Source organism: Calidris pugnax, unplaced genomic scaffold (assembly GCF_001431845.1).
Source record: "Calidris pugnax isolate Ruff unplaced genomic scaffold, ASM143184v1 scaffold98, whole genome shotgun sequence".
Lineage (NCBI taxonomy): Eukaryota > Metazoa > Chordata > Aves > Charadriiformes > Scolopacidae > Calidris > Calidris pugnax.
In genome coordinates, this window is record NW_015090829.1 from 1,055,187 (window position 1) to 1,068,337 (window position 13,151).

Below are 13,151 nucleotides of genomic sequence, written 5' to 3' on the forward strand. Positions count from 1 at the left end.
GCTGCTCCCCCCCTGGAGGCCGTTTGGGGTGGGTGGATCCTCACCCGAGCTCCAGCCCCCCGGATCCTCACCTTTCCCTGCCCCAGGCGGCTCCTCTCTCCGCGGGGATGGGGGGGGGTCATGGGCTCCCCCATCCCACCCCAGCAGCTCCCGGGGTCCCGGGGGTGCAGCAGGGGGGTCCTGGCTCTGCATCTTGAGGAAGACCCATGGCTTCTCCTCTCCCCGGGCGCGGCAGACGGAGGTTCCTTCCCAAAAGCACCAAGCGGCATCGACACGGGAGTTGGCCCAAAAAGCCCTTTCAGCAGAAAAAGCCGGGTGCCCGCTGGCAGGTGCCTTCTCCTGGGACAGGGGCAGCACCCCACAGCCCCCCTCCCGCTGCCACGGCACAGGGATGAGATCTTCCCCTCCCTCACCCACCTGCCCCAAACACCAGAGCACCCATTTCAAACCGCAGGAGATTCACTGGGCTTGGAGAAACCAGGATCATCCCACTTCTGTGGGGGGAAGAACCCCAGGCACCCCACGCAGAGGGGGTCTCGGCTGGGCACGGGGACACCCCAAAGGACCTTTACTCCCAGGGAAACCCGGCACATCCCGCAGCAGGGCCAGGTCACCCACCTCCTCCTGCTCCAGGGGCAGCACCGGGAGATGATTTTCCTGGTGGGGAATTAATTTTCAGGGAGAAAACAGAGCCAGCTTGGGCTGTAACGCAGCCCCCTGGGTTCCTCCCCAGCTCCGGACCCCATCCACAGCAGGGACAGGGGATGGTGCTCCGAGGGACACGGGGGGCTGTCCCTGTGTCCGGGCACCCCGGCTCTGGGGGACACCTCAAGGCTCCATCGCCCCAGCCCCACGGCAAAGGCAACTGCCCCCCAGGGAGCTGCTTGCAATGGGGCTGGGGCTGGCCGAGTTCTGGGAACCTCCAAAGGCCTGAGTTTGGCCCCTGAAGATCTCCCCAGCCTGGGGCAGGTGCCAATTGATCTGTTAAACAGCAGGTTCCTATTGCCAACAGACGGCTCCAGCTCGTTACCGCCCCTGGGCTCAGTGCAGGCCTCAGATAACCATGAGGGTAATTAAATAAGAGCGGATTGACGATGCCAACTGCCAGACAAACCCTTCCCATGACCAGCTCGTGGCCAGGAGGCCCACGCAGCCCTGGTGGGGTTTTGGTTGGAGCAAGCAGAGGAACCTCGGGTGGCTCCTGCCTCTGGGGCACTTCAGCCAGCCCCCTCACGCTGGAAAAAGCTACTTATTCTTGGTCAAAACACTCCTGGAAAAGCTCCCCAACACTCGTCAGAAATCGAGGATTCCAAAAGCATCATACAGGCCCCTTAAGGCCAGAAATAGGACCAAAAATTCACCGGGAAAGGGAAAAAAAAGCAGCTGGGAAAGGCCCAGGACTGCCCGGTGGCACCTCTCCCTGGGGGTGTTCACAGGCCTCAGATAACCATGGGGGTAATTAAATAAGAGCGGATCGACGATGCCAACTGCCAGACAAACCCTTCCCATGACCAACTCGTGGCCAGGGGGCACACACAGCCCTGGTGGCGTTTTGGTTGGAGCCAGCAGAGGAACCTTGGGTGGCTCCTGCCTCTGGGGAACTTCAGCCAGCCCCCCCCCCTGGAAAAAGCTACTTATTCTTGGTCAAAACACTCGTCAGAAATCGAGGATTCCAAAAGCATCATACAGGCCCCTTAAGGCCAGAAATAGGACCAAAAATTCACCGGGAAAGGGAAAAAAAAGCAGCTGGGAAAGGCCCAGGACTGCCCGGTGGCACCTCTCCCTGGGGGTGTTAGGGAGGAGGAGGATGACCCTGTTCCCGTTTCCTGATGCAGGTGAGGCAGGGCATGGCCAGAGACGGGCAGAACAGGAGGCTGCTGCCTCTCATCTCCACAGGGAGGGTCTCCCTTGTGCCACCCCAAACGTTACTCAGGTGAGGCTTCTCCGTGTCCTTTCTTCTCCCCTGTACCTGCTGCTTTGGAGCGTTTCCCAGGGGCAGATCAGGAGAGGACTCCTAAAGGCAGGGGGGCCGGGGACACGAGCCCACCCCTCGCTGTGCACAGCCCGAGGCACACACAGGGGGGACGTCACCCCCTAAACACACCGCAAGAAGCCTTTCCAAACTACAGCAGGGGACCCAGGGGGTGTAACAACCCTTTTTCTGCAAATCCAGACACGTTCATGACCTCGAGGGCCAGCATCCCCCCCGCACCACAGCCTTCCCATGGGGGTGACTCGGACCAGGCCCCCGCAGCCCCCCGGTCCCAGCGGGAAGACAGAGCAGGGCCAGGCAGCCGTGGTACCAAAGAGCACACCAGCAAACAAACACCGCTTTATTACACCGGGCCGGCCCCCCCACAAACCAAACGCCACGGAGACGGATGCAGACAAACAGGTCAGGGGTTGATGTGTGAGGTCCAAGCTCCAGGATCGTCACCAGGGGATGGGGGCTCCTCCCCAGTTGTTTCTAAGGTCCCCAGGGGGGTCTCTGGCAGGGAGGGGGAGCGGGAGGACAGAGCTGACCTGCCTCGGGGGTGCCTGCTGCCCCCCAGCCATGGGGCAGCCCCGGAGGATGCACCGCCAAGGGGTCAGGGCGGGGGGCACAGTGTTAATCCACAGACAGGATGGGGAGGGGGGGACCTGAGCCCAGCCAACAGGGACGACACGACACGACACACCGGGACGAGCTACCTGACAGCTACAGCTCCTGCCACTGGCCTGAAGGGGGAACGAGAAGGACTCCGGGTGGAAAGGCGTAGAGATAAATACCTGCTCAGCTGGGCCCTCTGCCCACTGCCAAACCCCTCACAGCCCTGGGCCCCCCGCTGCCCCCAGCAGCAGACACCACCCTGCAAGAGCAGCACGGGGAGACCGTCCAGCCTGGTGTCACCTCTCACACCGGACACCCCCCTCCTGCCAAGGGACGGGGCAGCCCTGGCCCATGAACTCCCCTGCCTTCGCTGAGCTCTCCATGTGCAACCAAACTGCTCCATTAATTAACCCATTAAGACTGCCCTGCTGCTACGTGCCCCTTCCTCAGGGGTGGAACGAATTTGGGTCACTGTGAACACAGGAGAAATGCAGATTGTGGTTGTCATTCACCTACAAGACCAAAGGGGATGGGAAACGCGGGTGTCTGCTCGCCAGCAGCTCTGCAGGTCTCCTGCCACTCAGAGACTCTGGGGTTGCACCGGTGAGGTTTTACTGGTGGTATTTATGTCAATTTCTTCTGGATAAACACTTCCCTGAAAAACACCCTGGCTAGATCAGAGTATTTAAGAAGTGATATGGTTACGGCTCCATCAGCGCCTCGGACGCCAGAGCAAAGGCTCAGAGCAGAGGTTCCACAGTGGATGCTCAGTGCAGCACGTACAGTTGGGAATAATGACCTGGAAAATATAAAACACAGCCCAGGTTTCCAATTTCTCCCCCTAGATGCTGAGTCGGCAGTAGAAGCGCTGTCTGGGCTGGCGGGCAGCCCCCGCTGCCGCACCGCGCCGGGGACAACCAGGGCTCTGCCTCCCTCTGCTCTCTGGGCAGGGCTCTAACAGCTATTTTGTGCGTGGCCACAGAAAACACCTTTTCCAGCCCGATTTGGGAGGTTGCTTGGCCAGGAGCTGCCTTGGGAGGGATGTGGCTGAGCTGGATGGGTCCCCAGGGACAGCCACCCAGAACGAAACGTTCTGGGTAAGAGAACTAAAAGAGCTGAGAATAAGGCAAATAACTTAAGACTGATGGAGTAACTCCCAGCCTTCCACTTGCAATGCATTTACTCCAGGGAGCGAGGGAGAGGCAGGCTGACCTTCCCTATCCCACCTTCCCTTCAGAGATGACCAAGACTAAAAGAAAAATTTTTAAAAATACAAACCAAAAAAAAAAAAAAAAAAAGAGAGAAGAAGTAAGGAGCAGCTGTCTGTCTCCCTAGAGATGTGACACAAGATAAAGCTGTAGAGGCTGCCCCAGGACAGCGGAGAAGGCGGCAGCCCCGCGCGGGGGCCGTGACAGCAGTGTGCTGCGCTACGGGCTGTGCAAGGTACGCAACTTGTTCACAAGCTTCTGGTTACCTACGTCTGTCTCGCTGCGGTGCTGCTCAGCGGTGGCCGAGCACTTTCATCTGAACTCCACAGCTCAAGGTAGTTTCAGCAGAAAAAAAAAAAAAACAAACGAAACCCACATTAAATTCATTTCCTGCGTCTGGTTTGCGCACTCTCCAGAGCGAGTGTTCCTAATGCCCCAACGTCACCATGGAAATCTCACAGGCTACTGGGAACGCACCGGCCGGGTTCCCTTCGCACTGTGTTTCAGAGCCCCTCGTCTCCAAACCTGGTTCTGAAGGAAGACACAGGACAGGCCTGAGGGGGGTCCCACCTCGCCGCACCGGCGCTGGGCCCGGCCTCCCTCCACACAGACTCTCTCCCACCCTGCCCAGGCCTGCCAGGAGAGAGGGGGTGCGCACCCAGGGGACAGCTCTTCCTTCCCCAGGAGTCCCACAGCTGGAGAGCTAACAACGACAATTACACGTTAGGGAGGATGAGGTTGGACTGTCCACCAGGCCGCCTTGAGCACTACGAGTCCCTTTTTTAGCCCTTTCTCTGCTGCTCAGAGCTTCCTCTCCCTCAGTTTGTTCCCGTTTTGTTCCTCCAGCACCGATGAGTGTCCGTCGCCATTGCTCAGGCATTTGTCCTTCTCGTGTTTGTGCTCCTGCTTCTGTCGCCTGATCTCCTTATACCGCAACGTGATGTCACTGGAAGGGAGAAGAGAGAGGGGGGCACTAGGATGTGAATGAACCATTTCAGTGCACAGTCAAAACAACATGGAATGTCTGCTCTGGGCACAAGTAACCATGGCCTCGAGCCGTTTGGCTTTAAATTTCTGGAGCTGCTGATCATAGAATTGTCTGGGTTGGAAGAGACCTTCAAGATCATTGAGTCCATCCATCAACCCAACTCTGATAAAACCCATCACTAAACCATGTCTCTAAGCACTGTGTCAACCCAGCTTTTGAAGCCCTCCAGGGATGGGGCCTCAACCACTGCCCTGGGCAGCCCATTCCAATGTGCAATAACCCTTTCCCCATAAAAATTGTTCCCAATCTCCATCCTAAACCTCCCCTGGGGCAACCTAAGGCCGTTTCCTCTTGTCCCATCACCTATTCCTTGGGAGAAGGGACCGACCCCCCCTGGCTAAACCCTCCTTTCAGGGAGTTGGAGAGAGCCAGAAGGTCTCCCCTCAGCCTCCTTTTCTCCAGGCTGAACACCCCCAGCTCCCTCAGCTGCTCCTCACAAGACTTGTGCTCCAGACCCCTCACCAGCTCCGTTACCCTGATTTGGCTCTGATTGACTTGAAATGTGTGTCTCTTGCTATTATTGCTATTATCACCTCTTTCGGAAGCGTAACACAACAGCAAGCTCAAGAGGAGCAAGCGCTGCTGCGGCACAGGGGCTCCTCCACAGACTGGTGTGGTTCTTTCAGGCTCCTGCAGCTGCTCTCCACTGACTGGCAGAGAGCAGCACCCAAACCACACACACCTTGAACCTGGCCCTTGTCACCAACACCAGCACAGCCTGGGCAACTGCCACAGCAAACTGTTCTCCCAGTGCAGCCACAAAACATCTCCGTTAAAAGCATAACACGACAGCAAGCTCAAGAGGAGCAAGCGCTGCTGCGGCACAGGGGCTCCTCCACAGACTGGTGTGGTTCTTTCAGGCTCCTGCAGCTGCTCTCCACTGACTGGCAGAGAGCAGCACCCAAACCACACACACCTTGAACCTGGCCCTTGTCACCAACACCAGCACAGCCTGGGCAACTGCCACAGCAAACTGTTCTCCCAGTGCAGCCACAAAACATCTCCGTCCTGGCTAACTTAGAGCACTGATCTCAACAAGCCACTGATCTCCTCGGCCGTCTCACCCACCCGGGAGGACCAGGCGCAGTTCACCTGCTTTTACAGCAGCACCAACACAATGGCCACACAAAGACCAAAGCTACCAGAGGCCTCAACCAGGAAGAAAACTGAGCGGATCAGGCACAGAAACACCCCTGTTCAGTGAAACGCAGCACGGCCACCGCTTACCGGATGAAGAAGCGCCAGGCCGTCCAGGTGAGCACCAGTATGATGCCCAGGATCCAGCACTGGGTGATGTAGAAAGGGAGAGAGAGGGTGAGCGTGTAGGGATCGTACTTCACCACGATCAGGAACTCCGTGGCAGTAATAGCAGCAACCAGCCAGGCCTGCTGGCCCAGCTTCTTGTGGAACTTCCTGCAAAATAACGGCACAGATTAAACAAAAATGCAGCTAGAAAATTAGGCATTCAGAGAAATAGTCACAAGAAGTCAGCTGGGGGAATAATTTCACTCAGCTTTGCACAGTTCTAAAAGTCTAGTTTGGATTACACATGTACTAAGCCCATCCAGGCTGACAACTTACTTAGATTTCCTTACAGAGGCTCTGAAAACACCTGAAAAGTTAAACTCCCTCATCCTGTGACGCAAGGAAGTGTCCCCATTTTCAGGACATTGGTAAAAACACATAAACCAATTATCTAAGCAGCCTGAGATGAGCCGAGGTTCAGGGCACGGTACGAAATAGGAGCTCAACTCCTAGATTTCCTCTGCAAACGTCAAGTCACACTGCTAGACCTCTATATCTGCATTCTGAACCCTACTCTCTTCCCAAAGAGGTATTCAGTGAGCTGTCACTAACGATCTCTGAAGGGCTTTTAAAAGAAGAAAGCTTAGCAACAAACAGGCAAGATCCTGAAGGCACAAGGACAGCACTTCGCTTCTAGGACAACACAGCCCTGGGGCAAACACACAACTGATATCTAATGCCCAGGGCTCGTTTTAGGCAGTAGCAGACAAGTCGATGAGAAGCTGCCCTGGACTCATCAATCAGCAATGCAGGAAATTACACTGCAGGAGCATCAAGACGCCTATTCAGAGGGAGAGATGGGAAATACAACCATCTTTTGAGTCACCTCTTCCTGCACAGGAAATATATAAACGCAAACCAGCTACGTGGCTCCTGCAGGAACCCCTTTGCCCTCACAGGTAACAGTTTGTGAGAGAAACCTGGGGAAGCGCTTCATCTAAACCACTTCCTCACCTTGTCTGGTCACGTCCTTCCTAGAGCTGAGATTTTTACAGCTCACTGACCTGACAGACGGGATGATTCACACGTCAGGAATCAAATGGGGTTCTGTTTGGGCAACAGAACAAGCCCCCTTTTTAGGCATTGGACTGCACTGCAACCTGCCACCGCAGCACCGCAGGGCCAGGCTGATGTGCTGTTCAACAACACTTGGCAGACTAAATTCTGTTCTTCCATCACCCATCCCCTGGGTCTAAAATGGGATTTTATTCCCTTTAGAGGAAAGAGAAAGCTACTACAAGCTGTATGTATTTCGCCCCCACCCCCCACCCCACCGCTAAGGCATGATTTAATTAAATGTTTCCTGCAATCCAAGTGATCAGAATTGAGGAAGACTGAATGTGAGAAAAGCAACACTCTCGACCACCGCAATCACCAGCAAGCATGAGCACCATGAGCAAGCACACACACCATTAACTTTTCTCAGCAGCCTTCAGATGGTGTCTTCTACTCAAAAAACCACCCAAAGCAGGTTTTTGGTGGACTTTCCTGCTAGCCCTACTCCTTAACTCCCTAACTACCTTAACTATTAGAATGTCTCTGGAGATAGCCCAGACAAACCATGAGAATAGAAATGCCACCAACTAAACGTACAGGTGGCTGCTCTTTTTGCCTTGTTATTCCTCATTCTGCCTTTGTTCTGTCTCTGCTTTAACCCCAGGGAACTGCAGAGGGCCTTACCCTCCCTCTTAACCCCAGCGTGTTCTGAAGGATGTTTTCCTACCATTCCCTCCTCTTGCATCCCATGTACTGTTACCCCTTTCCTGCCACAGCCTGAGAGGTGGAGTGAGGCACATCCAGGAGGAATTCAAGTGGCAGAACTACTACTGAGAGGGGGAGCAAAGCAATGTCAGAGATCCAGAGGGGATGGAGGTGTTGAACTGACCTCTGCAGTGCTTGCAGGGCATTGCAGCACCGGGAAACCCTGCTCTGGTCTGCGACTGGGGTGATGCACAGCCTCCTGTCTGGCGCAGGGACAGACTTAGCAAGTGCTGGGATATTCAGCAGGCAGGGGAGCTCTTTGGGCCAGATTTTCTGGCCGGTTTCGCCACGTGGTGAACGAAACAGAAGCCACCTCACAAATCCCCGATGAGGATTTCCTCTGCCAGGTGGAGGAACAAGCCTGCCCAACACGCTGCCACCTCCAGCTGGGACAATGCCCCGTTCAGAAGGGGCCCCGGGCACCTCCAGGGGAGCTGAGATGAGGCAGAGGGAGATGTGACTGCACCTGTGCTCCCAGTTCCTCTTCCCCTCTCCCAGCAGCTGCACTGGGAGAGCACCCTTCCTTCAGAGGAGTTCTCCTATTGCTCAGACAAAGGTACTCCACTTCTTGGTACCTGGGAAGGGATGTCATCAGGGAGAGCAAACAGCTTCTCCCTCTCCTGAATCCAGGGCAGTCATTGCAAGTCAAGCACACAAAACACACAGCTTATTGAACACGAGGCCCGAGAGTCCTATTTGACCCCAATGCGTGAGTTCAAACTACACAAAATCATCCAAATACACTAGTAAAAAGATCCGATGCAGTAAATCAGTGTAGGTGACTGCTGATGCAGACGGGATGAGCACATGCCATTTTCAGAAGGACCCTGCCTGGACCAACGTGGATGGATGGCCTTCAGGAACTGCTCCAGGTGGCTCATCCTGTGAGACAGATTAAATGGGCAGAAACGAGCCTTCACACATGGATAAGAGAAAAAAGGAGAGTGCAAATCTCTCACTGTGAACTCAAGCTGTTGGGATGACGAGGTCAGTTCTGCTTTGCTGATCTGCTTCTCATCTGCCATCCTTTCCTCTCACCAGCTCGTGACAGCATGCTGAGAGAAGAATTAAAGGTAGCCCTAACAGAAAAGCTGGGCAGAACCTAGCGCTGCTGAGGAAGAGAGCTGGTTTCCTGCCCTTCTACCCATGAATGATTTTAAAGAAAAGTCCTTTTTTTATATGATGAACGAGATTAAAGTTCATGGCCCCAGTGCAGAGTCCTTGGAAGAGACTTGAAGGCTAGAAACTAGGAAGACAAGACAAGGCCAAACGCTACAGATTTGCATCAAGACACTCCTGTTGGGTACATTTCACACAGCCAGTCCCCAGGGGCTCCCAGGCAGCACATTGATCACAAGAGGAGTGAGGTGTATAAGGGCTGGAGAACAGCTTCAAGAACCCTTCAAGTCCCCTCTTCTTGGACTATTTAAATTCTAGATATTGTCACTGTGCTCTGACCAGGTCCCTGAAAGCAAAGTCCTAGAACCATCTGCAGAGACAAAGAATCCTGAATGAGAAAAACAGAGTCTTTGTATTTGAACTTTGCTGCTCTCTAGAGTAAATATTGCCAGGTCAGCTGGAGAGATCCAACCCCCTCACTGCTAACAAGGCAACGAGCCACGTTTCTGACAAGGAAGGTCAATGGAATATTCCAGCCTTTGTCCATTAAGAAGTTGAGTGAGTTTCCAGAAGGAAGAGGTCAGGAAGGTTTCTCCTGTGCTGGGAGCCTCTGGTGCAGCCCACTTTTCCCCAGCAGCTTCTCCCTACAACACAGCAGGAAGAATCCAAGATAATTCCTTGGTTCAAAATTAAGTGCAAGTGAAAATACACCACATCAAACTGGTAAAATGGGGGCAGATTGTCTCTGCTTGGATGACCCAAAATGCATGGAGGAGCTAAAGTCCAGTTGCAAAACCCTTCGCAGAGAAGATACGAGGTAGGACCAGATGCCAGGTTCTGCAGGAAGGCTCTGACAAGGTCTGCTCTGTGGTGAATAAGCAGAGCCACAAACCTCAGGAGTGAGGGGGGCAGCCACCACACCCACCGTGAGGAACAGCGGTGGTGGCAGCGCTGAAGCCATGCAGCTCAGGATGAGTCTCCTCTTGCTGGATAAACTTCTCCAGACCATTGAAAGGATCAGCAGTGAGGCACTGGTGATTCTCCTGAATTTCGATGTTATGCCATGAGGTTGGGCAGAGGGCAAAGGAGTTTCTCCCACCCAAACACAAGGACCAGGAGACTGTGAACGGTGCCAGGAGATGAGCTCACCAGAGAAGCAGAGACCTGTGCCTGCCTTTGAGCTGGAGCGACAGCAGAGGCCACAGCCTGCCACTACCAAAGGTCTTGAAACCCAACAAGCAATGAGGGGCAACCCTTATTCCCAGCTCTAGAGTCAAAGCCTCCCAAGGGAAACATCTTCAGAGACTGCTGGAACCCCAAAGTCTGAACACAGACACTGTGTGTCAGTCAGAGACAGACACCAAACATCCCTTGAGGCCAGACGCTGTCTTACACTTAGGATATGGGCACAGGCACATTAACACTTAAAAGAAAACCTGATTTTGAGAACAAAGCTTTCCCAGGCCTCACATGGTCTGCAGAAACAGCAGCAGCAAGGACTGATCCCATGCTTAAGGAGGAACAGCCTGGAAGTACGTGCACTGCTGTGTGTGGGAGCACTCCACCTTCAGTGACCTTTGCTGACCAGCAAGAGGATGTCACCAGAGCTCCAGGGAGCACTGAGAGGCAGCTCAAGAAAAGAAGTGCTTTAAAGACACACATTATTGTTTTCATTTGGGCCCTGTTGTCCTTAGAAGGTACATCTAAGGACTGTAGTCCCTGGCTACCAACCTGAAAGCAGAGTTCAGTACTCCTCTACTCACAATTTACACGTTACATTCCCAGAAGAGCAATCGTCCATTAAAAACAAGGTTAAAACCAGTGCATAGGGGATGCCCTTAACAGCAGCTGTTCTCTCACCAGATGTAGCCAGAATTTTATCGCCAAAACAAAGGAACACAATGCAGATGCTCTGGGATTAGGCCTTTTTGTCCCCAACAAGCTGACCTACTGCCCGGAGATGGCTGCCCACAGGCTGGAGCAAACCCAGCCCAAAGCAGTGAGGCTGGACGGGGCAGAGAGCAGAGGGCTGGCTTACGGGTCGTCCATGAAGTCGTAGATCTCCCTCATGGCCACACCGCCCACGTTGACGAAAAAGACAAGTCGTAACAGGACCAGGTAGTGTTCTGGTGGCATCCAGAGGACAAACTTCAAGTAAAACGTATTCAGCTCTGCCAGTAAAAACTGAGAAAAAGGACATTTTAATTACATTCAGAAGATTTCACTGAATGAAGCCTGCAATCTCCCTCTCTCCCTGCATGACCCCCTCCCCCCATTCCTCTAACCCCCCAAGGACCCACTCAGTATTACTGAGCACACCAGCATTGGTTGCAATAATCACCAGGAACAATCACCAGGCTTTTCAAATATTTTCTGTGTGTTGGAAGAAGTATTAAACAAACACACATCAGAAGCCTGGACGAGTGCTGCCTCTGGTTCTGAACGGGTTCATCGGGAGTTTGAAGCACCTGTAGAACTCCTGATAACAGATCCCAAAAACAGCAACTTGTCCTTTCACTGCGATTTAAAATCTGACTGAGGGACCCCAGAATAAGAAGAGGCATAAGCAGTATGTCCTGGAGGGGTTGTTTGGTTTGGTGTTTTACAGAGTTATGCAAGTATCACAAAGTGAACTGAGAACTGGTTACACATTCATAGGAAAGCGTTTTCGACTGAGCTGCCCTGGCAGTGGGACACAGAGAGCAGGCAGGCACAAGTTTCTCGCCTCAAAAGAACTGGTGACAAACGGCATTAAGCACTGTTTAATGCAACAGAGTGAGCCAATACCTGAACGTGCTTATGAACTCTCAGCTGCAGCTGGGCTTTGCCAAAAGAAACATTATTATACCAAAGACTGGTATAAATTCAATGGAGTCTCTGAGCTGCAAAATCTGCTCCAGCACTAACACCCGAATCCTGCAGGAAGCCGGGAGAACGCACACAGCAGCCATTCAGAGAAATACGTATTTCATTTGTGCAGATGCATTTACTTCACTTCTCCCATGAATTATGGGAACTCCAAGCAAGTGCTGTGCTACGGGAACCTGACAAGTGCTGCATGTAGCAGGAATGAGGTGATGTGAACTTGTATTCCCCTGGCTGAGTCTGCAAACTGCCCACACCGGCTGCCACCGCCGCCTGTGCCCTCAGACAGCACAGTGCTCCTGAAGCACACCCCACTCTGCCACCCAACAGCAGCCTAAAATGCAATATTATTGAGAGAGGGGGGTGGCTGCCAACCTGGCTAATGTGTCCCTCTCAGCAAAGCATAATGGGGAACTTCACCAGACCCCAAAATAAACACCACCAGATTTCACACTCCACGTATTTCAAGACGCTTAAAGGTACGCTGTTCTGGCAGCCGCTTAAAAATACAGAGTTATATCCTGTGCCACAGCAGTCACACAGGAACTGGTTAATGCCTGTTGCCTCTGGAATCACTAAGTGTCACAAGGGCTTTTTAAGTCAAACTTCACAGTTGCTGGATTGAAGCAAATTTGAGTTGCTCAAACCAGAGCCAAGTGACCTCCCACGGACAGCACAAAGGCCAAAGTCCCCCCCAGATGGCAAGAGGCAGGAATTGGGGGAAAAGCACTAAAAGAGCCGAGTTTATCCTCCCCATCAGCATCACGTGCGTGGTACCTGTGATTGTGTGATGGAAGGTGTGAGTTCAAGATGATGCACTCCCAGGACACAGCCCCAGCTGGTCCATGGAGCGAGCAGACAGGCAGGTTGCTGTGACTGTGGGAGAAGCCAACTTTCACTTTTCTCTAAACAGGGAGCTGCTTCACCTGAACTGGCCAAGCTGGACACTTAACACCATTACGTGTGTTCAGTGAAATATAAGAAAAACAAAATACCTAGGATAACTGAACAATTTAAGCCTGTATAAAAATATTATCTGAGGCAAAACTGTGCTTCAGGAGCCGTCGCTGCCCAGAGCTCACCCCCAGAAGCCCAAGGCTCTGGTTATGGCTGTGATGTGATGTGTATCTGCTCCAGACTGAGAGAAACTCTATGATTCTATGAAACAAGCGCCTTCCGCCCAACACCAATGCTTCTGGAAGCAGCAGCTACTTGGTGCACGATGTGTAGGTGATCACTCATACTGCTGGTGTTG

At 53.3% G+C, this 13,151-nt stretch overlaps 1 protein-coding gene across 1 annotated transcript in view; it reads right to left on the reverse strand.

Moving 5' to 3' along the window:
* Nucleotides 1-2,300: 2,300 nt before the first annotated feature.
* The window catches only part of PTDSS2 (phosphatidylserine synthase 2), a 39,836-nt gene continuing 28,985 nt past the window's right edge, over nt 2,301-13,151 (reverse strand). The window contains exons 10-12 of the mRNA XM_014940698.1: nt 11,070-11,215; nt 6,074-6,259; nt 2,301-4,744 (exon numbers count right to left, since the gene is read on the reverse strand). Of these exons, the coding sequence (XP_014796184.1) occupies nt 4,600-4,744; nt 6,074-6,259; nt 11,070-11,215 (477 nt within the window). The 3' untranslated portion in view covers nt 2,301-4,599. The remainder of the gene's footprint in view (nt 4,745-6,073; nt 6,260-11,069; nt 11,216-13,151) is intronic.